Raw genomic sequence first — 27944 nt, 5'->3', positions numbered from 1 at the left:
AAGGGCATCTAATGTTTTTAGCTTAGGTGATCTGATAGCAGATGCTGTGAACTTGAGGGAGAAGAGACTGGCGAGGGTCACAGCTGCTCTGCTTGTAACTAAATCCCTTGGGTTCCGAGTTGGTCTGATTGAAGGAATGTAACATGGAAAGCCTTGTTGGCACTGCTGCACCGGCCACTGGCACCTGGTCGTGCTTTGCTGAGGTACTGCTGGTTTACTTGGCGCAGGGACTGCCGGGTGGGTCTGCTGCTGCAAAGGCATGCAAGGTCTGCATAGAAGCTCATCTGTCCACAGGGTGGTGTGTGTGGTTTAGACTTGCCCTTAGTTCCCTTCTCTAACACTTGTGTGCATCTTCCCCTCTGCTTGAGAGAGTCCACTTGATAGAGGGGTAAGTGTCTAGGAGACAGAGTAATGAAGGAAGCTTCTGGAACCAAACCCGCAGCCTTGTCCACTCCTCTTCTGGCAGGGGGTAGTGTCAGAGTGCTATGGATGTCACAAGACCCAGATATATGGGTTCCCAGCTTGGCTGGTCCAAGAGTTCTTCAAGAGACAGAGGAAATGGCAGCTGGTGCCTCAGGTAGAGAGCAGCCAATGCAGAGACTGCTCGTGTTGCTCCTGGCTTCATGCGGCTGGTGTATCCTGCAACAGTCTGGTCCTTGTGGTAAGCTATACAATGTTCTCTGCCCCAGGGAGGGGCCCCTGTGGGGGTCCACGGTCCTGCTTACTGTGCAACTGGGCCAGCTGCAGAACTGGCATGTTGCACAATGGACACACTTTCCGCACCTCCAGCCACTTAATAAGGCACCTGCAGAACAAGACACCATAGGAGGCAAGGCGTCAGCCCCAGGCTCGCAGCAACCCACGGCTCAGCAGTTGGGCATATACTGGACGCATCTGTTGCCCAGAGCCAGGGGCTGCTGTGGACAGCTAACGTGTTTAGAAGTCTGGTGTCTGGTCCCGAAGTGCTCCACCAGTAGGTGTTTCACCCTCAGGAGGAACTAGAGCCACCCATCTTCCAGAAGGTGATACTAAGAAGCCACCGTCAGCAGAGCTGTACCCTCAGCCCTGCCCAACTTCCTGGAGAAGACTGAAGTACATTCAGCACGGGGTGGGAAGGAGGAGAAATACATTTTCTGAATAGAAGTGCAAAGCACATTCAGATTGCAAGAGAGGGGTGCCTACTGCCATGTCTGTAGGAAGAGGGAGGAGATGATCCCACACAACCATTTACGTCTGGTCTGTATTTATTGTGCTATAATAGTGGTTTTGATTAAGACACATTTTTAGGAGATGGCAGCCCTCATTGGAAAGTTCCAGCTAAATGCAAACAGGTGTGAACTTGTTAAGCTCTCTGCCCCAAACCCTGTGGAGGTGGTCAGGTTAGACCAACCTCATCCCTCCCAATATCAGGAGCATATACATGCCCCACCTCTTGGACTGAGAAGGGTGCTCCCAAGTTTCTGCAGGACAGACCAACCATGAAGTCACCTAGCTTCTCTGCATTGCCAAAAGCCCATAAGTAAGTTGATCAAGGTGCCTCAAACTCAGGTCCTATTAAAGAATTCCCCACCAATACTCACTTTCTGTGGAAGGCGTGCTTACATGGACAAATCCCCAGCTCATCGCGAGGCTTGAAGTCTTCTAGACACACTGCACAGAGCTGAAAGACAAGTTCACAAGTGAGGGAACGTGTCTGCTAAGTGTTCTCCCAGGCTACAGAGTAGAGTGCAGACCATGGGATGCGACTGGAATGTCCCACAGCTCATTAAGTGCAAGACAAAGGACTCAGAGAAGCACAGTCTTCTGAAGAAGTCTCATGTTCTTTGTAGCACACGTCTTAAAAATGGTGGGTGGACAAGAGAACACAGAAAACGAGCGGCAGCTTCCTTTACCCAGAACATCCAAGAGTGATTTATGTCTCTCTCACATAGGTAGTCTTAGCGCAATCTAACTGTCTGTGGTGTGCCCGCTCAGCAGCACAGCCCCTGACTTTGGGACCTGGATTTGAAGGTCTCAGACCATAAGGCTGGATTCAGGGTGTCCCAGGGTATTCCCCAGTCATCCCCAGTCATCCCATCAACCCCCAGCCTCATCCACAAAATCAGAAATGTTACTCATCCAGCTTTCTGGGGAATCGTGAGAAGAGCAAACATGTTTGTAAGGGTGGTCCTTGTCCAAATCTTCAAGAGAGTGTGGTGTGCTCACTTTAGGAGACTGTTCACGCCCAGGACTGAGTTCTTTCTCTAGTTTTGAAACATGGAAACTACAGATGGCACAGCCTGCAATAACTTGCTATTTATAGTCCCTGAGGTCTCCCACTTCGACAATGCCCTATTTGCGTCTGTCTTTGCTGCATAAAAAGTTACTCAAGTCACTGAATGAAAGCTTACGAAACTGCAAAGTGGGCCAGTACTTCTGACAGGTGTCCTCCTTCATGCCTGGATGCTGGGTTTCAACCACTACTACTTGAGCACTTGTCAGTGTACATGGGCACCATGCCTGATTGAATGTACCCATTTTACAGCTAAGGAAGCAGAAGCAAAGGGGAGGAACTATGATGCCCGAGGCCTTTCACGGATCAGAGGCCAGGCCTGGATATGGGCCTGGGTCTAGTGCACCGAGGAGCTGTACCACTCCTGTCTCCTGACCAATGCTGAACTTCTGCTTTTAGCTCTGCCCATCCCTGGATATTTTTCCTTGCCCCAACTGTCCTCCTGTCACTAGTTTCTTAACCAGCAATATGTAACCCAGTCTTCTTAGGTTGTATGATGTGATCTAAGGGAAGGACATAGGGGTCTTGGTACCATGACTAAGTACTGTGAACTTTTGTTTCCCAATGCCCTTCTCCAGGGAGTTCCTAGGGACTGTATACCCAGTAGACAGGATGTTCCCAAGAGGAGAATGGATAACTGTGCTGTATCAGATTCCGCATCACTGCTGAGATAGCTAGGGAGCAGGGGGGAAAGCAGGATGCCTGCTAACTGGGATGCCTGCCATCAGGATGTCACTTGGAGCTTGGTTCCTCCAGCTGTAAAATGAGGATGCTACTTGCCTTGTCCCCTTCATAGGAGTGTCGGTAGCAGAATGGAGGGGGCAGAGGAAAGAACCAGGGAAGAATGGAGATTACCCAATCTCAACAACAGGAAAAAATATTAAAAAGGAAAACAGCCTCCAAGGCCAGAGGGACAAAAACAAAAGGGCTAACATTGATTATAACACAACAACCATCACCCCCTAAATTAAAATTCTGTGTGTTCACACAGGAACAAACTAGTACTGTATGGATAAGCTACAGGAATGCACACACAAAAAACAAGTTTGACAACATAATTTTATCACCAAGAAATGCAACGAGAAAAGAACCAAATGAACTGAGGAAAGCCTGTGATGACTTCTAGAAACGGGTATAGTGAGATTGGGTTTTCCTAACACTATACTCAAGTAACAGTGTGGGTGTTGGTAGTGTGCTCAGACTCAAGAAAACTAGAACTGGTGGGCGCAGGTGTGATACTAACTCTGAACGCACTTACTCAGGATAAAGATTCTAAACTAATGGGTCAAACCACTAAAGAAGACTTGCATTGTGTTGGTGTTGTTAAGTGCCATTAAGTTGGTTCCAACTTGTAGCAACCCTGTGTAGGGTTCTCAAGGAGCAGCTGGTAGGTTTGAACGGCAGATCTTGTGGTTCACAGTCCAGTGTGGATCCTACAGTGCCACATCTGAACCTGGTTATTCAGCATTGTTAATGTATGTCAGAATTTAACCTTTCCAGAAAAAACCTATTAATTAGAAAATGTATTACTCTCTATTACTTTACAGTGATTTTGGCCATGTGCCAAAATGAATTTTAGATGAAAGTTAAAAATCAAACAGCAATCAGTGTTTGTTTACACATTCAGTTTAATCTGCGGGTAGGTCTAAAGTGCTATTAAACAGTAAGGCATCAACTCTTTCATGAAAAATATTCAAAGGCTCTGTGGGATAAAGCACTGGACCGCAAGGTTGGTTTGAACCACAAGGTTGGTGGTTTAAATTTAACCAGCTGCTATTTGGAAACCCTGGTAGTGTAGTTACGAATCGGGCTGCGAACCACAAGGTCAGCAGTTTGAAACTACCAGCTGTTCTGCGGGAGAAAGATGAGGCTTTCTACTCCCATAAAGATTTACAGCCTCGGAAACCCTGTACAGGCTTGGAACCAACTCCACAGCTCATAACCACCACCACTTGGAAACCCATCCAGGGTCGCTATGAGTCAGAACTGAATTGACGGCACTTAACAACAACAACAAAGAGCATTAGTCCTGGCATGGTGCTGTAGGAGCAGCAGTGGACTGCTAACCACAAGGCTGGAGGTTCAAACCCACTAGCTACTCCTCAGAAATCCTATACAACCCCAACAGGGTTGCTATGAGTTGGAACGGACTCAACAGCTTAACAACAAAAGAGCAGTAACAGAGATCAAAGTGTCTGACAATAATACAAATTAATATTTTTATTAGTATTCAAATAATTTCACAAATTAACTCTCTCTAGTGCAGTGCAGTGAATTATTTAACGTCTCTTCTAACCATAGTCTTTGTAAACTCCCACCAAACGACTTTTTCTTTTCTGGAGGGAGATGTTGATGGATGATATGATTCACTTGTGAGTTAACATGGTTAATTGTGATTGTAAACACTTGGAACTCTAGCGCAGGTATAAAATGAGCCATCTCAGAAGCAGGAGGTGGGGAATTTTATTACCATCAGCCAAGAGTCGGGCGTGTGCAGTGACTCTCTCTGATCCAGGGACAGAAAGCTGTGATACGAGAGGAGTGGCAGCAACAGAGCCAGACCACCAGACAGAGCGTTGGTTTTTCTGGTTCACAGGGTAAGTGAGGCACAGTGAGTTTGGGCAGGAGGCTTGCTCGGAGGTGGAGTACCTCCAGGAGCTTAATTGGGGGAGCTAGGTTTGTTGACCCACAGAGCTAGAGCCCAGCGGTCTCGGGCTGAGGCTTATGGTGGAGTGGTGTGTCCTGCATTAATCAGCAGAACTAATGGAGCTTTGTAACACTATGGGAGCAAGGCAGAGGCTCAGGGCCAGAGAGGCTTGTCGTTGGGCCTGGCAGACTAGAGGCTGTTCTGACTGGAAGAACTGGGCCCTGAATGTTTCTGACTCTACATTGTAACCTGTTAACTTCCCTAAACCCCATAACTGTGAGTCTGGTGTCTGAGTTCAGTGTGGCACTGCAGTGAATGATTGAATCCAGCTGAGCAGAGTGTTAGAGGTGGGATGGTTGGTTTCACAAAGGGGCTGGCAGTACAGCTTTCCTCAGTTAGGCTATAAAACAGATACTGCAACGCACTCCAGGTCCTTTCTTTAAACGCCATTTCAAAAACCCAGAAAGGTAGGGATTGTAAGGGTGAGAAAATGAAAAAATAAAACCCCTGAACATTTGTAGCCAGAGGCAAAACTTAGATAAAAAAAATTCTTACAGACTGTTTTAAAGTGTACAGTAGGACAGAGCACACACAGACACATAGACGTTGGGATTTCAGTTACAAAATCTCCTAATTCTTGTGAAACAGTCACTTAATAGTTAGACAATCCCAAGGATTCATATCTCTTGACCATGTGCTCTTCCCTTATTCCCTCCTGCTGCCTCACCTACCACCCTAACAAGTGATGTCATTACTCCCTTGGCTGTGCACTGGTAAGCAAAGAATAATGGGATCATTTTCAAGAGTGAAATGAGTGCAAATTCACCTTGAATACAAAAACTATATCTGTGTCATCTGCATGTGGAGTCCTGGCGTGACGACGCTGTGAGATCAAGCACTGGACCGCAAGGTCGTTTGAATCACAGCGTCACCGGTTCAAACTCACCAGCTGCTCCTTGGAAACCCAAGAGAGTTTGCTATGACTTGAGTTGACCTAACAACAATAACAACCTCTTATACAGAGCCCTGAGGGTAGGCGTTGAATTGTTAACCTTACAGCTGCTCCATGAAAGGAAATGAGGTTGTCTGCTCCCGTAAAGATTTACAGCCTCAGAAAGCAGAGGGACTGTTTACTCTGTCTGGGCCTCTATGAGTTGGAATCTACTTGATGGCAGTGGATTTGGTGTTTTGTTTTTTTTCCTATTTTCTTGGTCTTCATATACAGTAAGCAGCAATTTTGTGGCTATGAAATCGTACACTTAGTCTCATTTCTGTTAAAAACCTGAGTTAGGCTACTTTCTTAAGACCTTCACGCAGTTGATTTTTATGTGCGTTCACCCTCAAATATTCTATTAATGTTTAAATACCAGAGTATTCCCCTAACTTACCTTCTATCAACTTACCTCATGTAAGTTTAGTTCTTTTACTTTTTCTTTTAAAATAACCTGCAAGACGAAAAAAAGTGTGAATTTAAAAGTTCCTCATTATACTCACAAATACTTCTCTTTTTTGTATGTAACTTGATTTCTTTCATACTCAATATTGGAAAGAATCTCTTAAACAGTTTAAGAGAAGATATTTCAGCTACATTTTCTGTTTTTATTTAATTGAGCAATGATGTTAATATCCTCCTGAAAAGCAATTTTGAAATCTCTCTGACAGTAGGAAATGTGAGGAAAAGATGCCCATCGAGACCAGGAGTCCTGGTGTGGCGCTGTTGGATAAACACTAACCACAAGGTTATCAGTTCAAATTCACCAGCAGGTCCTCAGGAACCATATACAGGGTCGCTATGAGTTGGAACCAACTCAATGGCACTTAACACCAATAACATCTAGACCAAGTGCCAATATGATGGGAAAAATGAGGCAAATTGATCACAATTCAGTAAAACACAACATGGGCTGATAGGACTGGTTGGTTAGTAAATTAATAAAGATGAAAAAGCATATTCAATCTTAATTTTGGAAGTTGTGCCTGTTATACATCACTGTGCTCTGCAAACCAGCTGTACCCAGAGTTATGTTAATGGACTTTAAAAATTTCTCCAAGTGCTGTTCCTAACCTGATTGTGTGGGAACCAGACATCAATAAAACATTTTACCAAATGATAAGTGGGCAGATGATGATTTTAAAAATCATTTTTTCCCTGAGGGTATACTTAGTTTATTACAGTTGTATTTCCTCTTAAAGTGAAAAACAGGTAGGTGAAATTTGAAGGAAATCTCTAAAGTTTGGGTGTCTTACACTACATGGTTTTGAAGGCAAATCATGGTTTCAGAAATGATAACCAGAAGCTGTTGTGCAGCTGTTTAGAGATGTACAAAACTTGCAATCCAGTGTATTCTAAAGATCAGATGGCATCTATTTAGTGATCTGATAAGTCCTCCCAGTTGATGCTGTCCTTGGACTACCAAGACCAATTTTATTTTCTAGTTAGCCTACATATAGTACCTTGTAGGTTGTCAAGATTATGATAGAACTGAGAGAAGAAACAACAGAAAATCATTTAGGAAACTAAACCATTATACTTTCAGACATGACATCAATGTACACCTTCAAGGAACTTGCTACTGAGCCCAGATCTTCAAATGACATGGACAGAATGATGGACGATAACATATGTAACCCTATGGGAAAAAATGTTTGGCAATGACATATCAAAGGACTACTCTTCAAAATTTATAAAATATGTCAATGCCTCAACAAGAGGAAGACAAATAATCGATTAAAAACTGGACAGATGACGTAAGCACGCACTTCACCAAAGAAGACATTCAGGTGGCCAACACACATAAGAAATGCTCACGATCATTAGCCCTTGGTGATGGTGATGTGCTGTGGAGTCGGTTCTGACTCATAGCGACCCTGTATAGGGTTTCTGAGGCTGTAAATCTTTAAGGGAGCAGAAAGCCTCATTTTTCTCCCACGGAATGGCTGGTAGTTTCAAACTGCTGACCTTGAGGTTAGCAGCCTGACAGGTAACCACTACGCCACCAGAGCTCCTTTCATTAGTAGTTAGAGATGCAAATCCAAACAACAATGATAACAGCATCTTACTCCAGCATTAATAGCAAAGTTCTAAAAAAAAACAGAAAACAACAAATGCTGGTGTGGGTGTGGAGACTGGGACCCTCCTATACTTCTTGTGGGGCTGGCTGCACAATGGTGCAACCACTGTGGGAAACAGTATGATGCTTTCTCAAAAAATTGAAACTAGAAATAACCATATGACCCAGCAATCCCTCTACTTGGTATATATCCTCAAGAAGTAAGAGTAGTGACACAACTGGAGCTATGAACACTCATGTTCACTGTAGCACTAGTCACAACAGCAAAAAGACAGAGAGTCTAAATGCCCATCAACGGAAGAATGGTTCAACTCACTTTAGTGCAGACACACAATGAAACACTATGCAATGTTGATGAATAACGGTAAATCTGCAATACCCCTCACAACATGGATGAACCTGAACATTACGATGAATGAAATTAGTCACAAAGGGACAAGTACTGTATGAACCACTGTTGCAAAATGTAAGAAAAGATTTTTTTTGCTAAATGAACTATTCTATGATGATTACGAGGGGTGAGGGATGGGAAGGGAGGGAACTATTTATAGGCTAGAAGGTAGACACACGCTAAGCTAATATGGGTGATGGACAGCCAATATGCAATAAGAGGGAGGTTTGACAGAAGAAAAGATGAAGGTAGCAGCAGACACAGGGAGGATGGCAAAAGTTAAAGGAAATAGAGGTAAATTCGAACAACTGTTGGTACATGGGGGAGATTACAATCATAATGAAGCAAAGTACATGATTTGCTGAATGTAAAACTTATGATCTGCTCTGTAAATTTACATTCCATTCCCAATAAAGTTTTTTTGAAAATAGATGTATCATCCTAAAATGGTGACATGGACTTGCTAGCAAGGTTAAAAACCCGAATAGAGGTTTAAAAAACAAACAAAAAAAAAAAATCAAGGAACATCTAGACCCACTGTTTGGTGTCAGTGGTACATGGTAATGGGAGCTTTCAATAAAAGCTAAATTTATTAACTTAAAGAATAAACCAGTAAAAGGAGAGTTCAAAGGGCTAGGTGTTAGCAGTAATCCAAGTGTGCAGCATCATGAACTCAAATTGAATTTAAAGTACAAAGTACAAAGAGCACTAACTGAGACCACTGGGACATAGCTGGCCATCTCTGAGGAACTGGTATCTCTTATAATGGAGGAGAAGGGGAAAAAACCTCATTCAATGGAGTCTCTGAACTACACAGTAACGTCACAGATTATAAACTACATTATTTCCCTTTTAGCAAATGCTGGCTAAAGTTCCCTGTTAAATTATATTACCCGAGCTTTCTAAAGCTTCAACTAATACTTAAGAAAGAAAACAAATACTTCAAAAAAGTGGATTTGATCAGTTTCATATTACAAACTGGAAAATGAAATGTTAAACTGAAAATGAGTGAATCCAACCCCAGCTTCTTCCCTAACAGAGCTGCTGGGCCGCTGGCCTCTGTTCCCCACAATGGGGTCTGTTAAGTTGTCAAAAACAAGGCCAATTTCAAGGGATACCAAGTGAAATTTAGAAGACGAGAGGGCAAAACTGATTACTATGCTTGAAAACACTTGGTAATCTAGGATAAAAAGAGTACAACCCACTCAAATGCAGGCTCATCGTTTGTGTACCCAACAGATAATCCTTTGCCAGACTGCTGATGTCCGTATAGAAGGGGATATGACTGTATCTGCGCAGCTTAGACTCATGGACTCCCAAAGTATGATGTGAAAGGGTCTGACCAGTTAGACTGCAGCACACTGTCCCGGCCTGCTGCTGGCCCGCAGACTTCTCAGTAGGTTTGGTCTGGACAAGATCTCTGAAGGCTAAGTGGAGGTAACTGGGGATGAACACAACAGGAAAGCAGTGATGGGCATTGCCTATGTGGATGCAGGCCTTGCCAGAACTACTACTGGAAATAATGTTTTGGGGGCTCTGAAGGGTGCTGTGGATGGAGTCTTGCCTATCCCTGACAAGACCAAGTAATTCCCTGTTTATGATACAGAAAACAAGGAATTCAACTCAGAAGTGCATTGGAAACGTATCATTGGTCAGATCGTTGCAGATGATATGCGTTACCTAATGAAAGAAGATAAAGATGCTTACAAGAATTAATTCTTCCATTATAAAAAGAACAGTGTAACTCCAGACATGATGGAGGAGATGTATAAGAAAGCACATACTGCTATGCAAGAGCATCGTGTTTATGAGACAAGGCTAAGAAAGCTGTTAGAGAGGTGGAATCATCCTAAAATGTCTCCTGCCCAGACAAAACATTGGGCAGCTCATTGAGAAAGGCAAGCTGTCTCGGAGTTCTCTGGACCAGAAGCTGAGAGCCAAACCAAATCACAATTTTCTATGAGATTGTTCCCAGAAAAACAAAATAAACCTATGGACCAAATCCCTGTCATCCCCTTCTCCCCCCCACCAAAATTCCAATCCCAGTTTCAAATAGGAATAGAAATCTGAGTTCTCACTTTTGGGAAAAAACATAACCAAAGCCCACCTGCGGTTATTACCTCACCTGTTTGTAGGCATAAAATTCTTTATGTGCTTGATGTCTTAGCCTAAAAGACAGAAAGAAACAAATAATGGGATGCTGAGATTTCCAAAATAACAATTTGAATACCACAAAAACTTGCTAATTTTTGGTTTTAATTTATATTATTGATCATTTAAAATCCTTACTCTTTATCTTGGAATATACTCAGATGGCATTATCTCGTCTTACCATGTTATGAAAAAACGCCTGGGGAGTCATGAAACACCACCGAAATGTAACTTATTCCTTGTGAAATTGTAAAATCCAATCTCAATTTCAATGCAGCCTTAAATATTTTTATACTGGTAGTGAACTTGTTGCAATATTTAACATAGCGCATTTTCCCGAATTTAAAAAGCTTATTAAGTACAATGCACATCTATTAAAGTACAAAAAATCCTTTTTTTGGAATAGTTTATATATATACATATTCTTGTGTAATCATCACCCAGATGATACTAAAGGACATTTCTAGCACTCCTGGCCATGCCCCTTCTCAGTTAATGCCTCCTCACCCTGCAGAGGTAACTTTTACTGATTTCTATCACCATAGATTTAAATATGCTTGATTTTACACTTCACATTCAAGTCACTGAAATGATAAATGGAGTCCTGTGTGGCGCTTCAGGTTAATGCACTGGACTGCAAGTTGAGATGGAACTGCAAAGTTGGTGGTTCAAGCTCACTAGCTGCTCATTGGAAACCCTATCCAGAGTCATTATGAATTGGAATCGACTCGATGGCACGTAACAACCACCACAGCTATTTGACTTTCCATCATTGATTGAAAAGACCCCTGTGTTTCCCCACTGCAATACAGCATGTGTTGTAAATCGGGTGAATAAATTCTGAGAGTCTGTTTCTAGTGTTTCTGTGCTATTTCCTTGGTCTATTGCCCTATCCCGGTGTTAATACCCAATTAGGAAATTACCATTGATATACTAATAACCAAACTTTCGTTGTTGCTAAGTGCCTTGGAATAGGTTCCGACTCATACTGACCCTGTATAGGGTTTCTGAGGCCTTAAATCATTGAAAGAGCAGAAAGTCTCATCTTTCTCCTGTGGAGCTACTGGCAGGCTTGAACCACGCACTCTGTGGTTCACAGTCAGGACTTATACTATGGAGCCAAAGTGCTCCCCAGTAATCAAACTATAGATTCTATTTGAATTTCTTAAGTATTCTTTTTATTAATATTCTTTTTTTCAATCCAGTACTTCAATTTACATTTAATTGTTGAAGCTCCTAAATCTTCTCTAATCTGACTATACCAGTCTTTCCTGTCTTTCTAGCCTTTGACATATTAACCATGGTACTTAGTTAAGGTAGGGCCTATTGGGTTTCTCCATAGTAGTCACTATTTCCTCCTTTGTAATTAGTGTTTTGGAAGAGATGTTGAAACTGGAGTCCTGGTGTGTTAGAAGCATTGGACTTCTAACTGCAAAATTGTCAGTTAAAACCCACCAGCAGCCCCTTGGAAACCCTACACAAGGTCGCTATGGGTGGGAACTGACTCCATTGCACTTAATGTGTTGAAATATGCAAGTATGAAAAATGCAAATATCCTGGGATTTTCCCTTAAACTTTCAGCCACTTATTTTAGTGCCCATCTTGCTTATGAATAGTATTGGTGTTTGCCTAATGACGGTTTTCTATTTTTTTAATTCCTTGTGCATTTAATTGGAATGCTTACATAAGGAAGAGATGTTCCTTTTCCATTTACTTATTAAATTATTTCTGTCAGTAGGGACTCACTGATGTTTATTTTTGTCTATGGATTACAATTCAATAGGATCCTTATTTTGTTGCTTAAACTGACTTAGCTTTGGCCTTTAGGAACACCCTCAGGTTAACTAAAGTCCTTTCAACATGCCCTTATTCTTTTCCAAGAACTTTTCTTACTTACTGGCACTACAAGATGTTCCAAGCTTAGTTTATATTTCCTTGCCCCAACCCTGAAACCCATCACTCCTTCCGAGGAGTCCTGGTTCTTCTTATTGAAGAACAGCAGTAGAAATCAAGAGCTGGATACTAGGTGAATAATCCAAGCATTAATTTACAGTACTGTGTTTTTATTCTTAATGAGTGTCTTTGCTATTACTGGTCCTTTGCATTTCTAGACACATTTCATGAGCCTTTCAATTTCCACAAAACAAACAAAAATCTGTCGGGATTTTGACTGAGATTGCATGGAGTTTATACATTAACTAAGAGAGAACTGACATTTTAGCAAGATTGGGTTTTTTAATGCATGCCTATAGTTTATTTCTTTATTTATCTTCTTTAATTTCTCTCTACACATTTCTCTGTAGAGGCCTTGTTGTTAAGTGCTGTCAAGTGGTCTTGACACACAGTGACCCTGAGGAACAGCTGGTAGGTTTGAACTGCTGACCTTGTGGTTCACAGTACAGTGCTTATATACCTTTTATTAGATTTATTCCTAGGTATTTGATTCTTTTTGATGCTACCGTAATATGTATTTAAATACTTTTTATTTCTGTTTGCTACTATACACATATAAAAAAACCCCCACAATTTCAGTTTTGTATATTGACCTGATATCTGTCTAGTGGTGTTACTAAAGTTCATTTGTTATTTAATTCTAAATAGTTTATCTATAGAATCTTTTAGATTTTCAAATATACACGATTATGTCTGCAAATAATGAGTTTAATTTTTGTCTTTGTGGTCTTTATGTATTTTACATCTTTATTCTTCTATGTGCTTACATTGTTCATTTTTTGCACTGACTTCAACCTCCAATAAAATGCGAAGTACAGTGGCATTAACGCAAAGGCCTCATTTCCAGTCTCAGGAAAGCTATCCATCTGTCACAACTAAGTCTTATGTTTTCTGTCTTTTGTAGATACCCTTGATCAGATAAAGGGAGTTCTGTTGAATTACAAAGTTCAAAAAATACCATAAATAGGTATTACATTTTATCAAATGTCTTTAATATATTTTTTTCCATTTTACATCCTGGTGGTGCTATGGGTTAGGCATTGGGCTGCTCACTTCCAAGGTCAGTAGTTCAAACCCACTAGCTGCTCCATAGGAGAAAGATGATGCTGTCTGCTCCAGTAAAGGTTTAGTGTTAGAAACCCTATATACAGTCGCTATAAATTGGAGTTGACTCAAAAGCAATGTGCTTGGTGGTTTTTTTTTTTTTTTTTAAACTAATAATGTGATTGGAGTACAGTGGCTAATCAGTGGACTGCTAATCATAGGGTCAGCGGTTTGAGCCCACCAGCCGCTCTGTGGAAGAATGATGAGGCTTTCTGCTCCCACAAAGATTTACAGCCCCAGAAACCATATACAGGGTTGCTATTAAGTTGGAACCGACTCGATGGCACTTAAAACAATAAAGGTGGCATATTTTATGAATGATTTTGGATGTTGAAGTAACCTTCATTTCTGGAACAAGCCATCTTTGGGTGTGATGTATTCTATCTATCCTTTTTGTATATTTTTGGATTTTGTTTACTAATATATTGTTTATGAAAGAGATTAGCCTATATAATTTCCTTTCTTTAAAAATAATATTTCATTATGTTGGTAAAAGTTGACACAGCAAACTAGATTTACATTCAACAATTTCTACACAAAATTGTTTAGTACTGTCAACAATCTACACAAAATATAATACTGGTCATATTCTTCACAATGTGTGAACATCCTCATTATTTCTGTTCTGGTTGGTCAATTTCTAGTAATCTAGTTTCCCTGTCCCTTTACCTTCTCATCTTTGTTTTAAAGTAGCCGTTGAATATTTGGTCTCATTTAGATGACATTTTCAAATTCACGGGTACTTTATTTTATGAGCCAATCTGCTATTTATCTAAGAGACCTCAGTATAGTTTTGGCTTATAATAATTTCCTTTCTTGTAATATCCTTGTCAGATTTTGGTAACAAAATTATGTAGGTTTCATTATTATACTGGGACTCTTAGTGTGGCGCTGTAGGATCAGCACTGGACAGTGAACCAAATGGTTGGCAGTCCAAGCCCACCAACTGCTCCTCAGAAACCCTATACAGGGTTGCTGAGCCAACGGCACTTAACAACAACAAACAACATTATCATATTAGCTAAGAAATACTTCCTTTGCTTCTATAGTCTCTGGAATGTCATAAAAGACAGGTATATTTTTTCCACAAATACTAGGAAGAATTCTCTGGTGAGGTCACTTGGCTTGTAATGTGTGAATAACACACATTACTTGTTAGACAGGTAGTCATATCTTCTATTTCTTCTATCAATTTTGAATCTGTTTTTTCTAGCACAATACTGGACGGTGTTCTGTTCTGTTTTACACAGGGTTGCAATGAGTTGGAACTGACTTGATGGCAACTAACAACAACAAATAGTGCTTTTTTTTATAGGAATCTGTCTAATGCATGTATAACTTCAAATTTAATCATAAAGTTGTTCAAAACATCCTCTTGTAATCTTTCACAGTTGGTAGGATTTGCAGCGATTTCTTATGCATTTCTAATCTTACTTATTAGTTTGCTCTCCTTTTTTCCTGATCAGTCTTTCTGGGGTTCTTATCAATAACAGTAAGCTTTCCCAAGAACCACCTTTTGGTTTCCATGACTTCTCTATTATACAAGGGAGTTTCAAAAAGTTGGTGGAAAATGGGATGAAAAGATACTGGAATTTCTCCATGAACTTTTGAAGCCCCCTTTGTACATTTATTTCTGTCTCATGATTTATGTGCTGCTTCTTATTGGTAAGTGCTGTGGAGTCGGTTCTGACTCATAACGACCCTGTATAGGGTTTCTGAGGCTGTAATTAAAAAAAAAATTATTGTGAACTGAGTGATGGTTTACATGGGAGAACATCGGCTTTACACCATTGTTTCATTGCAATGATTACAATCTCCTCTGTGCATCAGCATTCAACAGTATTTGCTTCTATTCCCTTTGTTGAGGCTGTAAATTTTTGTGGGAGCACAGTCTCATCTTTTTCCCGTGGAGCTGCTGGTGGGCTCAAACCACTGACTTTGTGGTTCATAGTTTATCCTCTAGAGCGACTGTGCTCCCAATTTATGTGCTTAGTTTTTTCTTTTTCTCCTTCTTTCTTTTGGGTTTAATTGGATATTTTTTGTTGCCATTATTGCTGTTGTTTTAGCTTCATGGAAAGGAACCTTAGCTCATTGGTTTTCTTTCTTGTATATGAATTTATTTCTGGCTACAGGTTTATTGAGATTGGCCCAGGATCGGGTGTGTTTCGTTCTGCTGTGCATAAGGTTGCTATGAGTCAGTACCAACTTGATGGCACCTAACAACAACAATAACAACAGGTTTATTTACTGCAAAATAATCCTCTTCAACTTTACTGAGGTGACTAACCATGTCCATGACCAAATCTGCCTGTAAACTGGAATTCGGTTGCTGACTCAGCCCCAGCCCTGGCTTTATTGTTGGCCCAGGAGGCAAAGCACTCCATCTCTAAATGTGACAACCTCCCTTTCAGGTCGTTCACCCTCCAGCCCTTTTGGTTGTGGCTTGCCAGTCTTGGGACAGCTGTGGCACAGGGTGACAGGCACTGTTTTGGGGTTGGTGGAGGTAATCATGGGTACTGGATACTGTTGTTGGTGAGGTACCAGTACATATGTCTTCAGGCAAACTTCCTTCAAGGATAGACTCGTGACTTGAGAGACTACGTGATCTTTGTGCTGTGAAGGTTGGGTAACTCTTGTCTGCTGATTCGGGGTGCTCTGGTAGTAGACACCTGGTTTGGCCACTATCACTGCCTCCTTAGGAAGGTGTTCATAAATAGCAGTCCTGCTTTTCTTGGGCATCAACATCTCAGTGGCTGCTGCATCCAGGGCTAGAACTGGAAAGGGTTTGTATACAAGTATTCCAAACCTCAGACCCCAATCCACTGTCATCAAGTGGATTCCAACTCATAACAATCCTGGAGATGGTTTCTGATGCTGTAAATCTTTACGGGAGCAGAAAGCCTTATCTTTCTTCCACTGTAGAGAAGATAATGGGAAACAGGTAGGGACCAGGGAATACGACTTTAAAATTTACTGGCAGGCACATAAAACCAAATCCATTGCTACTAAGTTGATTCCAACTCATAAAGACAACTTTTTATGGGAGTAGATGGCCACCTCTTTCTCTCAAGGAACCACCGGCCTTGCAGTTAGCAGCCCAATGCTTAACCCACAGTGCCACTAGAGATCCAGCAGGTACACAGTAAGCATTTAATAAGTGCTGATTGCTAAAAAGTAAGTAAGAGGGCATAAGGAATACTGCACAGTGCTGGAGGAAATGATAAAATCATGTATTGTATGGTTTGTATAAACCTGTGGGGTTCATTCTCAGTTCCTTCTCCCTACTCTGTCATCATTCTGCCCACTCATACTCGGTATTCTAAGCTTCCACACAGTGGTCATTTCACACTTCTTGCTGCTTGCTCTCCTCAAGCTTCATACCACCATCTCCTCTCCCATCATTTTCAGCTATCAATTTTAGTCCACAGAGAAAAAAAAGATTTTTTTTTTAAAAAAAGGTATGTTTTTGTTGTTGTTAAGTGCCATAGAGTCGGTTCCACCTCATAGTGACTCATTTCTGAGGAGCGGCTGGCAAGTCTGAACCGTCGACTTCGTAGTTCAAACCGACCTTATGGTTGAGTACTTAAATCCTACAGTGCTGCACAACTTGCTAAGTCCCAATCTACATATGTACACACATGGATCATTCTTGACAATTCCCCTTCTCTGTGTCTTCTTGTTAAGTGCTGTTGAGTTGGTTCTGACTCAGCTACCCTTTTACAGTATTTCTGGGGAGCATCTGGTGGGCTTGAATTGCCAACCTTGTGGTTTGCTGATCCTACAGTGCCAAACCGGGAGTCTTCTCCCCATCTTGTTGGTAAGTGCCATTGAGTCGATTCCGACCCATTAGCGACCCTGTATAGGGTTTCCAAGGTGTCTGGTGAACTTGAACCACTGACCATTCAGTTCAAACTGACTTTGCAGTCCAGCGCATTAACCCACAGTGCCATACCAGGATTCCCTGTCTTAAGAGAGGGTTAGGACTAATTCCTCTCCATCTTGTCTCTTACCTCTTGAGTAACCTTCCTCCATGGTTTGTTCGTTCTCACAAATCCTTAACAACTATCTTACTCTTTTAAATATAAATCTCTATCTTAAAATATAAAACACCAAAATACTTTCTTTCTAATCTAGCCTCAGCCTGGATTCTTCTAAGAAATGCTGTTCTTGTTTCCATTCCTCACCTGCTGGTCAAGCTTTCAAAGCCTGCCTTTCTCCGCCCATGCTATTGCAGCTTTTCTAAGAAAGCTTATGGATGCAAACCTAATTGTTAAATGTTAACAGGGGCTTTTCGATTCTTACTTTCATGATCTCCCTGGAAGCAGCTGACACCCGACCAAATCCCAACTTGTGGGACATATTTCTCATGCTTTTCCTCCTGTTCCTTGCCTACCTTTCCCAGTTTCTATTGAGGACTCTTTTGAAATACCAGTTTCCCTAGGGTTCTGTCCTGGGTGAGTTTTATTCCACACTCACGTTTTCCCTACAGGGTACCACCCATTATTGCACAATCTATTTCTAGACCAGACTTCTCCTTTGTTTCAGGCTTAGATCTCTAGTGAAACATCTCAACATCTTGTCTGTTAGACAGAGAACCCCTCAGCCTTCCACCCAGATTCTGCCAGAGCACTTTCTTCTATCTTTGTAAAGAGACTGCAGTCTGGGCAGTCCCCTCGGCCTAAACCAAAAGCCCAGGAAACAGTCTACACTCTACCCTTTGTGTCCTTAATGTTCAAGCATCAATTTCTGTTGATTTTTGCCACCCAGATATTGCTCTCAATCAAAATGTATCTCTCAGTCTACTGTCAGTATCTTGGTTCAAAACCAACAAAAAAATCCCATCTATTCTTAGCATTAATTTATTTAAGTTACACACTAAATATTTTAAAATCATGTATAGTTATATAAGGTTAGAAATAAAACCCAAAAAAACCACAAAAACAACAAAAAACAGCAGTCTTCTGCCCTCTTCCCCATAGAACACCATTTCCTCCCCTTTGAGCCCATTATTTTGCTATTTACTAACCTATCTCTAAATAACTTCCTTGTGTTGCTAGTTGTTAATTTTTCAGTTTAGGCACATCTATTTACTTGCTACTAGAAAAGCATTCATTTACTTATCTAACAAATTTTATTGTATGCCTACCATTGTGTCAGGTACTGTTTTGGGTGCTTGGAATATAGCAGAGAGAATTAGACAAGTATCTTCTCTGGGAAGAAAGAGTACATAAAATAGAATATTATATGATTTGTTATCACATTCAGCTGACTCTGGACTGGTGTTGTTGGTAAGAGCCACTGAGTCAGTTCAGATTGAGTGACCCTGTAGAGGGTTTCTGAGACGGGAGCAGGAAGCCTCAACTTTCTCCTATGAGCAGCTGGATGGGCTCCAACAGCCAACACTGTGATTTGTAGTCCTCATCCTACAGAGCCACCATGCTCCCCATGTTGAGTAAATTGTAGTTGTTAGTGGTTATCTTGTTTAGACCTAAGTTTCATTCCTCCTATGTTCTGACTTTTGTAGCTGCGACTAACGACTAATGGCTGAGAAGCAAATAGCCTCCTGGGAAGGTACTAGTAGATTATGCTAAAAAAAATGGCTTGGGTCATTTTGGAGGAGCTGAAGTCATTGATTTCCAAATGGACTATAAGTAACTTGTTAAATACAACGTTAATATTTGAAGGACTACAGGTAACAAAGTAAGATCACATTGCTAAGGGAAAAGTCAATGATTAAATTTTCAAAATGATGCCAATATGGCTGGTTTTTCTGATTAACTGTGATACTTTCATTTTAGTGTAGAAGATACCCATCTCTTCCCTTTTTTCTTTTGACTGACAAAATGAAGTACAGTGATAATGCATGAAAATAATTGCCACTATTTTTTGTTTATCTCTGCTTTATTTGCTTAGTTATAAAAAGATACAATAAAATAAAATCAAGTTTCATAACTTAATTTAAAAAAATTTACCGAGAATCACAATTGGCATGTGTGTTTTTCTTAAAAAAAAAAAAAAAAAAAAAAGACTAAAATTGAATTATTTGACATAAGTAAAGAGAAAAAAACGATACCATATTATACATTTTAGGATTAAGTAGTTTATATATGTTAATCCTTTCTTGGGCTCCTGGTGTGGCGCTGTAGGATTAAGCACTGCACTGTGAACCACAAGATTGGCAATTCAAACCCACCATTTGCTCCTTGGAAACCCTGTACACGGTTGGTATGTGTCGAACAAACTCGATGGCACAGAGCAGCAATAGCAATCCTACCTTAAGACACCCCGGTGGCACAATAGTTAAGTACCTGGTTGTTAACTGGGAGATTGGTGGTTCAAACTCACTAGTGGTTTGAGGAAAAAAAGATCTGGCAATCTACTCCTGGAAACACTTATGGGGAAGTTCGATTCTCTCAGAGTCAGGACTGACTTGATGGTACACAACAACCCCTTCTTAATGAACATTTTTTTTCTGTTATATTTTGTACTCTTAAAAAAATAATTTAAATTAAAATATCAAGTTCATAAATTTGAGTTAAACTATCATTTGTACAGGAATAATCAAGAAATGCAGGAGGGCTGAAAAAAGGAATTTATTGTAATTCAATGAGGTTCTGTTTGTGCCATGGTTAGTTCTCCATTTTTCAAAGAAATGCTGAATATTTACATAAAATGTTTTAAACTACCATTTAAAAATGCAGTTTTAGAAATTTTATATAAATATAGAGCAGTCTGGAACCTGGGTGTCGCAAGAAGCTTGTGACTGGCTGCTAATCTGAAAGTTGGCAGATCAAATCCCCCCAGCTGCTCTGTGGAAAAAAGGGCTAAAGAACTGCGAACGTAAAAGAGTAGAGTCAGGTAAATCCTACGAAGTAATTCTACTCCTCAGACCATGCAAACACATGGAGTCTACTCAAGGGACACGTGGAGTCGCTATAAGTTAAGTGCTGATTCAATGGCATCTAACTACAAAGAAATGTAAGGAAAAGAATTTCTAGAAACAAATAAATTTTTTAAAAAGTTTCTCCTCAGTACTATAATTCTATTTTTGTTGTTGAGCACCATATCGAGTAGGGTCCGACTCATAATGAACCTATATGGGGTTTTTGAGGAGCAGCTGATGGGTTTGTACTACCAACCTTGTGCTTAGCAGTCCGGCACTGACCTACAGCACCACACCAGGACATTAGCCTCAAGTATTTAATTTTTCTGAGTAAGATCTAAAAATCATAAACAGCCAACATAACTATTTAAGACTTGTGAGAACTCCAGAAAAGATCTTTTGATGAGGAATATAAAATTACTTGTCAGAAAATCAGATACCACATTAAAAATCAGTTACTGTGGGACATTCAATGTTTTAGGCACATAATCAAGTACCTGAACATCTGATCAGTTACCCAACAAACAGGAGCTTAAAATCTTGAGAGACCATAAGAAGATTTTTAACAGATTGTTCCTTGTCTTTTGACCCCTGATGACTTTACCTAACAATTTTGAAATCTCTGTCTCAGCAGGATCTTAGGAAAGACAAAACCTGTTTAGATCAGGTGCTAATATGGTGGGAAAATAAATTAGGGTAATTTTATTCTATTAAGCACTTCATTGGTAGATGGGACTCAAGATTGGGTACAAGTGTTTTACTGATTAGTACTTACAGAAGATTAAGCCACCCTTAATTTAAAAATTTCACTTATTATTGGGCTTATAGCTTTTTTTTTTTTTTTTTGGAGTGAGGGTTAAAGAAAACAGAGGTAAATACTATAATACAAAATCTTGCAATAACAGTGACCTATGAGTAGATACCTGGACATAAACATGGCTGAATGGGTATGACAGGGAGAGTGGGAGTGTATCCACAAATATTTATATATTTGACAGAAGGTATTTGTATAATGGAATGTAACTTTGCTGCATACAAATCCATGAATGTGGTGGAGCACACGGGGCAGAATAATAAAAACTTCTTAGATAGTACCAAACACCTTGAGGGAATGAGTTACTGGTCCTGGGGCTCAGGATCACAGGGGGAAGCTACGGTTAACTGGCATAACTCTGGTGAACAGAGACTGGGATCTTAAGAGCTCATAAGCGGCCATCTATAGTACACCTCTTGGCATTGATTGTTTATTGTCTGGAGGAAAGTGGAGTGATGAAAACTGAAGACACATAGAAACAATTAAATCAACTGACTAACAGACCATGTGAACATTAGTCTTCATGACCCTGAGATCAGAAGAACTAAATGGTGCTCAGTTACCATTACCAACTGTTCTGAATAGGATAACATAAAGAAAGCACTGGATAGAGAGGAAAAAATGTAGAACAAAAGTCAAAATCATCAAAAAGACCAGGCTTATTGGTGAGACAGAGTCTCTGGTCCTTGGTTACCATTCAACATCCAGAACTGAACTCACCCTGGTGGCTCAATTTCCAGCCAAGCAATAATAAAGTATATAGGGGGACACCCACACTAGTGAGGTCCGCTCATCAAAGAATGGCCAACCATGGAGATTAAAAGAGCAGCCAAGTTCCAAAGGCTTGGGAAAGGAAAAGAAACACAATGGGATAAGTGATGTTACTTAAAGGGATTGCAATCACTGAGATAAAATATATGAATTGTTGAATGGGAAACTGATGATCTGCTCTGTAAATCTTCACTCCATTCACAATACGAAGTTAGGAAAGTTTTTGTTTTTTTTTTTAAGCTGAAGGAAGAAAGCTGATTATCTGATTGGTTAGAATATGCTAAAGAAAGAGATAATGGAAATGGATTACCTAATCAAGTAGCAACAGAAGAGTAAACTAAGGATGAAGACAAATATAGCAGTGCCAAAAACCACAATATATATGTTGAGAGGCAGATTCTGGAATCCGATGTTGGGCATTCTGAAGTTGTAATGCGGGAAATCCGAGCTCATGGATGAACTGTGGGGGAAGAAAAGAATGGGAAAAAATTAGGAATAAAAATTTAAAAACCAAAGTCACTTTTTTTTTTAAATACACAGTGGTAAATGTTTTCTAAGGATTAACCCCATTTGAAACAAATATGATTGGCAAAGTGTTACGCTTGCCATTGATTCATTTATCTCTATACAAACACTGAATCTAACTATGGTCCTGGTACTATTTTAGGGACTAGAGGTGCTGCCTAAAAGCTTTATGTTGGACTCATTCCCTAAAAGGCATTGTCACTGAAACAATGCCAGCTATCAATCAACATGAAAAATTTCAACTTCAAAGTGTGGCAGGGGGGTGGGAGTTAAGAAATTAAATGGTCAAGAAAAATGTAAAGCTATGTGGGAAAATTAAATGGGATATAAACTGTTTATAAAGTGTAACCTCAATTTAGTTTAAAAAAAAAAAGTTGGTATATTTATGTGTATGTGGCTATATTAAGGAGCCCTGGTGGTACTGTAGAATAAGCACTGAATTGCAAATTAGAAGGTTGGCAGTTCAAACCCACCAGCTTTTCCAGAGAAGAAAGATGAGGTCTTCTGTTCCAATATAGATTTACAGCTTTGGAAATCCTATACAGGGTTGCTGTGAGTCAGAATCAATTTGATCACAGAGGGTATGTGTATATTTGTGTTTATATATTTATATGTATATAGGACTTATGGTGTGGTGCTGTAGGATCAGCAATGGACTGTGAGACACAAGGTCAGCGGTTTAAACCCACCAGCAGCTCCTCGGAAACCTTATATAGGGTCACTATGAGTCGGAACTGACTTAATGCCACTTAACAACAACAAGAAGATCTAAGGAGTTCTGGTGGTCCAAGTGATTAAGTGCTTGGCTATCATCAAAAGATTGCCAGTTCTAACCCACCACTGTCAGCAGGAGAAAGATGTGGCAGTATGCTTCCACAAACCTTGTAAACCTTATGGGGCAGTTCTACTCTGTTCTATAAGGGTGTTATGAGTTGAACTTGACTTGTTGGCATCAGGTTTATATATATATGATCAATATGTATATCAATCAGATTTGATTCATAATGACCGTATGCACAATCAAACAAAACAGTGCCCGGTCCTGCACCATCCTCACAATTATTAGCTTGAGCCCACTGTTGCTGTTACTGTGCTAAAACAGTTTGTTGGAGGTTCCCCTTTTTTTGCTGGCCCTCTACTTTACAAAGTTTGATGTTCTTTTCCAGGGACTAGTTCCTCCTGATAACATGTCCAAAACGTGTGAGACAAAGTGTTGCCGTCCTCCCTTCTTAGGAACATCATGACTATACTTCTTCCAGGACATATATGTTTGTTCTGGCAATCCAATGTACATTCAATATTCTTAGCCAACACCAGAATTCAAATGCATCAATTCTTTTCTGGGCTTCCTTATTCATTGTCCCAACTTTCACATTCATATGAGGCTACTGATAAAACCATGACTTTGTCAGGTGCACTTCAGTCCTCAAAGTGTTATCTTTGCTCTAGAACACTTTAAAAGGGTCTTTAGCAAAAGATTTACCCAATGCCATACGTCATTTGATTTCCTGACTGCTGCTTTCATTGAGTGTTGACTGGGGATCCAAGTACAGTATCTTGACAACGTCAATCTCTTCTCCCTTTATCACGATGGTGTTTACTGGTCCAGTTGTAAGGATTTTTGCTTTCTTAACATTGAGTTGTAATCCATACTGAAGGATTACATAATCAGCAAGTGCTTCAAGTCCTCTTTACTTTCAGCAGGTTGTATCACCTGCATATCACAGGTTATTAATGAGCCTTCCTCTAATCCAGATGCCACATTCTTCTTCATATAGTCTAGATTCTCAGATTATTTGCTATGATTTCAAACCACTCAATATCTCCTTGTTCGGTTCATACAATTGCCTCTTGGTCTATGTACAGGTTCGGCATGAGTACAATGAAGTGCTTTGGAATTCCCATTCTTCATAATGGTACCTGTAAGCTTGTTATGATCCATACAGTTGAATGCCTTTGCATAGTCAATAAACAAAGCATAAGTACACATCTTTCTGTCATTCTTTGCTTTCAGCCAAGATCCATCTGATGTCAACAATGATGTTCCATGTCCTCTTCTGAATTGGACTTGAATTTCTGACAGCTCCCTGTCTATGTGCTGCTGCAACTATTTTTGAATTATTTTCAGCAAAATTTTACTTGTGTGTGCAATTAATGATATTGTTCAATACTTTCTATATTCTGTTGGGTTAATTTTCTTTAGAATGGGCACAGATATGTATCTCTTCTAGTCGGTTGGCCAGGTAGCTATATCTAAATTTGCTGGCATAGATTACTGAGTGTTTCCAGTGCTGCATCAGTTTGTTGAAACATTTCAATTGGTATTCCATCATTCCTGGAGCCTTGTTTTTTTACTAATGTCTCATCTCACAAATATAGTCAATTTGATCCCTGTGCGCTTGAACTTCTTCCTTCTTGATCATATGCTACCTCCTGAAATGGCTGAATGTCAACCAATTCTTTTTGGTACAGTGACTATGTATTCTTTCCATTTTCTTTTGATGCCTTCTGTATTGTTCAGTATTTTGCTGATACACTCCTTCAATATTTCAAGTTGAGGCTTGAATTTTTTCTTCAGTGTCTTTCAGCCTGAGAAATGCTAAGCGTGTTCTTCCCTTTTGGTTTTATAACTCCAGATCTTTGCACTTTTCATCTGGACCTTGTAAGATGGAATACACAGGGATCAAACTGACTATATTTGTAGGAAAAGGCAATGGAGAAATTCAGTATCATCAGCCAAAACAAGGCCAGGGGATGATTAGAACAGACCATCAATTGCTCATATACAAATTCAGGCTGACGCTTAAGAAAATTAGAACAAGTCTAGAAAAGCCCAAATAAGAGTATATCCCACCTGAATTTAGAGACCATCTCAAGAACAGATTTGATGCACTGAACACTAATGACTGAAGATCACAGGAGTTGTGGGGTGACATCAAGAACATCTCACATGAAGAAAGCAAAAGGTCTTTTTAAAGACAGGAAACAAAGAAAAGACCAAAAAGGATGTCAGAAGAGAGTCTGAAACTTGCTCTTGAACGCAATGTAGCTAAAGCTACTGAAAGAAGTGAAGTAACAGAGGTGAACAGAAAATATGTAATGTATACATATACATAAACACAAATGCACACAGGTGTCTATATACACACCTATGTGCATTTGTGTATAGACATACTGAGAAAACAATACGAAAAACACCACATTAAAGTGTTAATAGTCGCTGGTGGTTTAATGTAATTTTGATTTTCCTTTTTACATTTTTAATATTGAACAATAAAAATGATAATAGAAGCACCAGCAGTTAGCATCACTTTAATCTTTATTAAGTTTAGCCTTTTCTAAGCATGTTTCACATGTGTTACTTTACTTAATCCACATATCAATCTTCTATAATTTCACTCTATTTTCTAGACAAGGGGACTCAGTGACAGGCCATGTATGGGAGCTATGCTTGTCTGACTTCACTACCAGAGCACTGGGCCTCTATGCTCTAATTCATTGCCATTGAGGATGTGTTACAGAGTCAAACTGAGCTCCATAGGGTGTTCTTGGCTATGATCTTTATGGAAGCAGCCCTTCAGACCTTTCTTCTACAGTACTCCTGTGTGGATTTGAATTATCAATCTTTTGATTAGTAGTCAAGCACAAACTATCTGTACCACTCAGGGACTTCTACTGCCTTTCTTATGTTTTAATTTTATAATCAGAAAGTAGCAAATACTCTTAAGCATTAGTAAAGGTTCTATCTAGGAGCTCTGGTAGCGTAGTGGTTACAAATAGGGCTGCCAACTGCATGGTCAGCAGTGTGAAACTACCAGAGGTTCTGCGGGAGAAAGATGAGGTGTTCTGCTCCCATAAAGATGTACAGCCTCGGAAACCCTCTACAGGGTTGCTATGAGTTGGAACTAACTCCACAGTACTTAACAACGACAAAAACAAAGGTTCTATCTAGGTTGGTTTGTTGAGTAACACTTTATCACTACACAGTTAACTGTTAGATAAGCACTGGACTGCTAACTACAAGGTTGGTGGTTCAAACCCACCAGCCACTCCTTGGAAACTCTATGGAGGGTTGTTATGAGTCAGATCCGACTCAACTGAACATACTTAACAACAGCTAACTCACAGATAAAATTTCAGACACTGAGGTTGCTCCCTGGTATAGCTCATCCCACCTCACTAAAGAACTTTGTCATTTTGATTTCTTACAACATAAAGAGCTTCTCTTGGGTCTATTTATCAAGACCACTGACTGGTAACTGAGTTATTAACTATGACCACTGTCAAAATCTAAACTAAAACCACCAACCAAAAGGACACCTACTTTAATTTATGCTGGTAAATTAAAAATATGTTCATTGATCTTTTAAGTCCTTGTTGATTCCTTCAGGAGTGTGTTTATGCTGTAAACACCACTGAGATGCTTAGTTAGCTGTACATGAAACCTAAGTCATCTTATTACTTTAATTTCCAGCTTCTGACGCTGTAGGATAAGAACTGGGCCTCAAGGTAGGCAGTTCAAACTCACTAGCCACTCCACAGAAGCCCTATACGGGGGTTGCTATGAGCTGGAAATAACTCAACAGCACTTAACAACAACTTCTACTGGAGTCCTGGTGTGGTGCTGTAGGCTAAGCACTGGACCACTGATCGCTAAGCTGGAGATTCAAACCTACTAGCTACTTCTTGGAAACCCTATACAGGGTTGCTATGAGTTGGAATCGACTCAATGGCACATGACAATAACAGAAACTTATACCAAGAAGTGAATAGTTGCATTGAACAGCTTCATTTCATGGAAACTCTCCTCAAAGCTTAACTCCTTTTGAACTTTTGGCCATTTTTCTTAAGTCCAGAAACAGAGGACCCTAGGACCATCAAGGGAGAAAAGCATGAGCAGTATGTGGGACCTTAACCAGAAAGGCAGCGACACCAGTGATGGCAGCAGAGATGAGGACATGGAGAGAGGGAGCAGCTGAGGACTTTGGACTCATGGAAAGAGAGGGACTGAGTGCTGGATGACAGGAGGCAGGCTTGCAGAATGTGCCCTTTGGTTGTTTAAATTATTATATATTCCTGAGTGTTTTGTGTACACAACCCCCAAAAGAAAAAACAACAACAAAAATAAAAACCAGAGGGAATGGAAGCAAATACTGTTGAATGATGATGCACAAAGGAGACTGTAATCATTGCAATGAAATGATGAGTGTAAAACCGATGCTCTCCCACGTAAACTATCACTCGTCACAATAAAAACTTTAAAAAAGAATTTGCAAGTTAAAAAAGTACAAGCTCTTTGCCATTTACCCTGTTTCTCTGAAGCTGCAGTCATGAAGGTTGAACTGTGCAGTTTCAGCAGATA

General features: G+C 40.1%; 1 protein-coding gene across 1 annotated transcript; it reads right to left on the bottom strand.

Moving 5' to 3' along the window:
* Positions 1-666: 666 nt before the first annotated feature.
* On the bottom strand, positions 667-22510 carry RNF24 (ring finger protein 24). Its single transcript, XM_006877682.1, has 5 exons — positions 22368-22510; positions 10507-10549; positions 6323-6364; positions 1581-1660; positions 667-805 (listed from the first exon to the last, which is right to left on the bottom strand). Exons 1-5 carry the CDS (start codon positions 22508-22510, stop codon positions 667-669), a joined length of 447 nt encoding a protein of 148 aa, XP_006877744.1.
* Between the last annotated feature and the right edge of the window lie 5434 nt (positions 22511-27944).

This window comes from Chrysochloris asiatica, unplaced genomic scaffold (assembly GCF_000296735.1).
Source record: "Chrysochloris asiatica unplaced genomic scaffold, ChrAsi1.0 scaffold00555, whole genome shotgun sequence".
NCBI lineage: Eukaryota > Metazoa > Chordata > Mammalia > Afrosoricida > Chrysochloridae > Chrysochloris > Chrysochloris asiatica.
The sequence above is the reverse complement of the archived record's forward strand: the minus strand, read 5'-3'. Positions and strand labels throughout refer to the sequence as shown.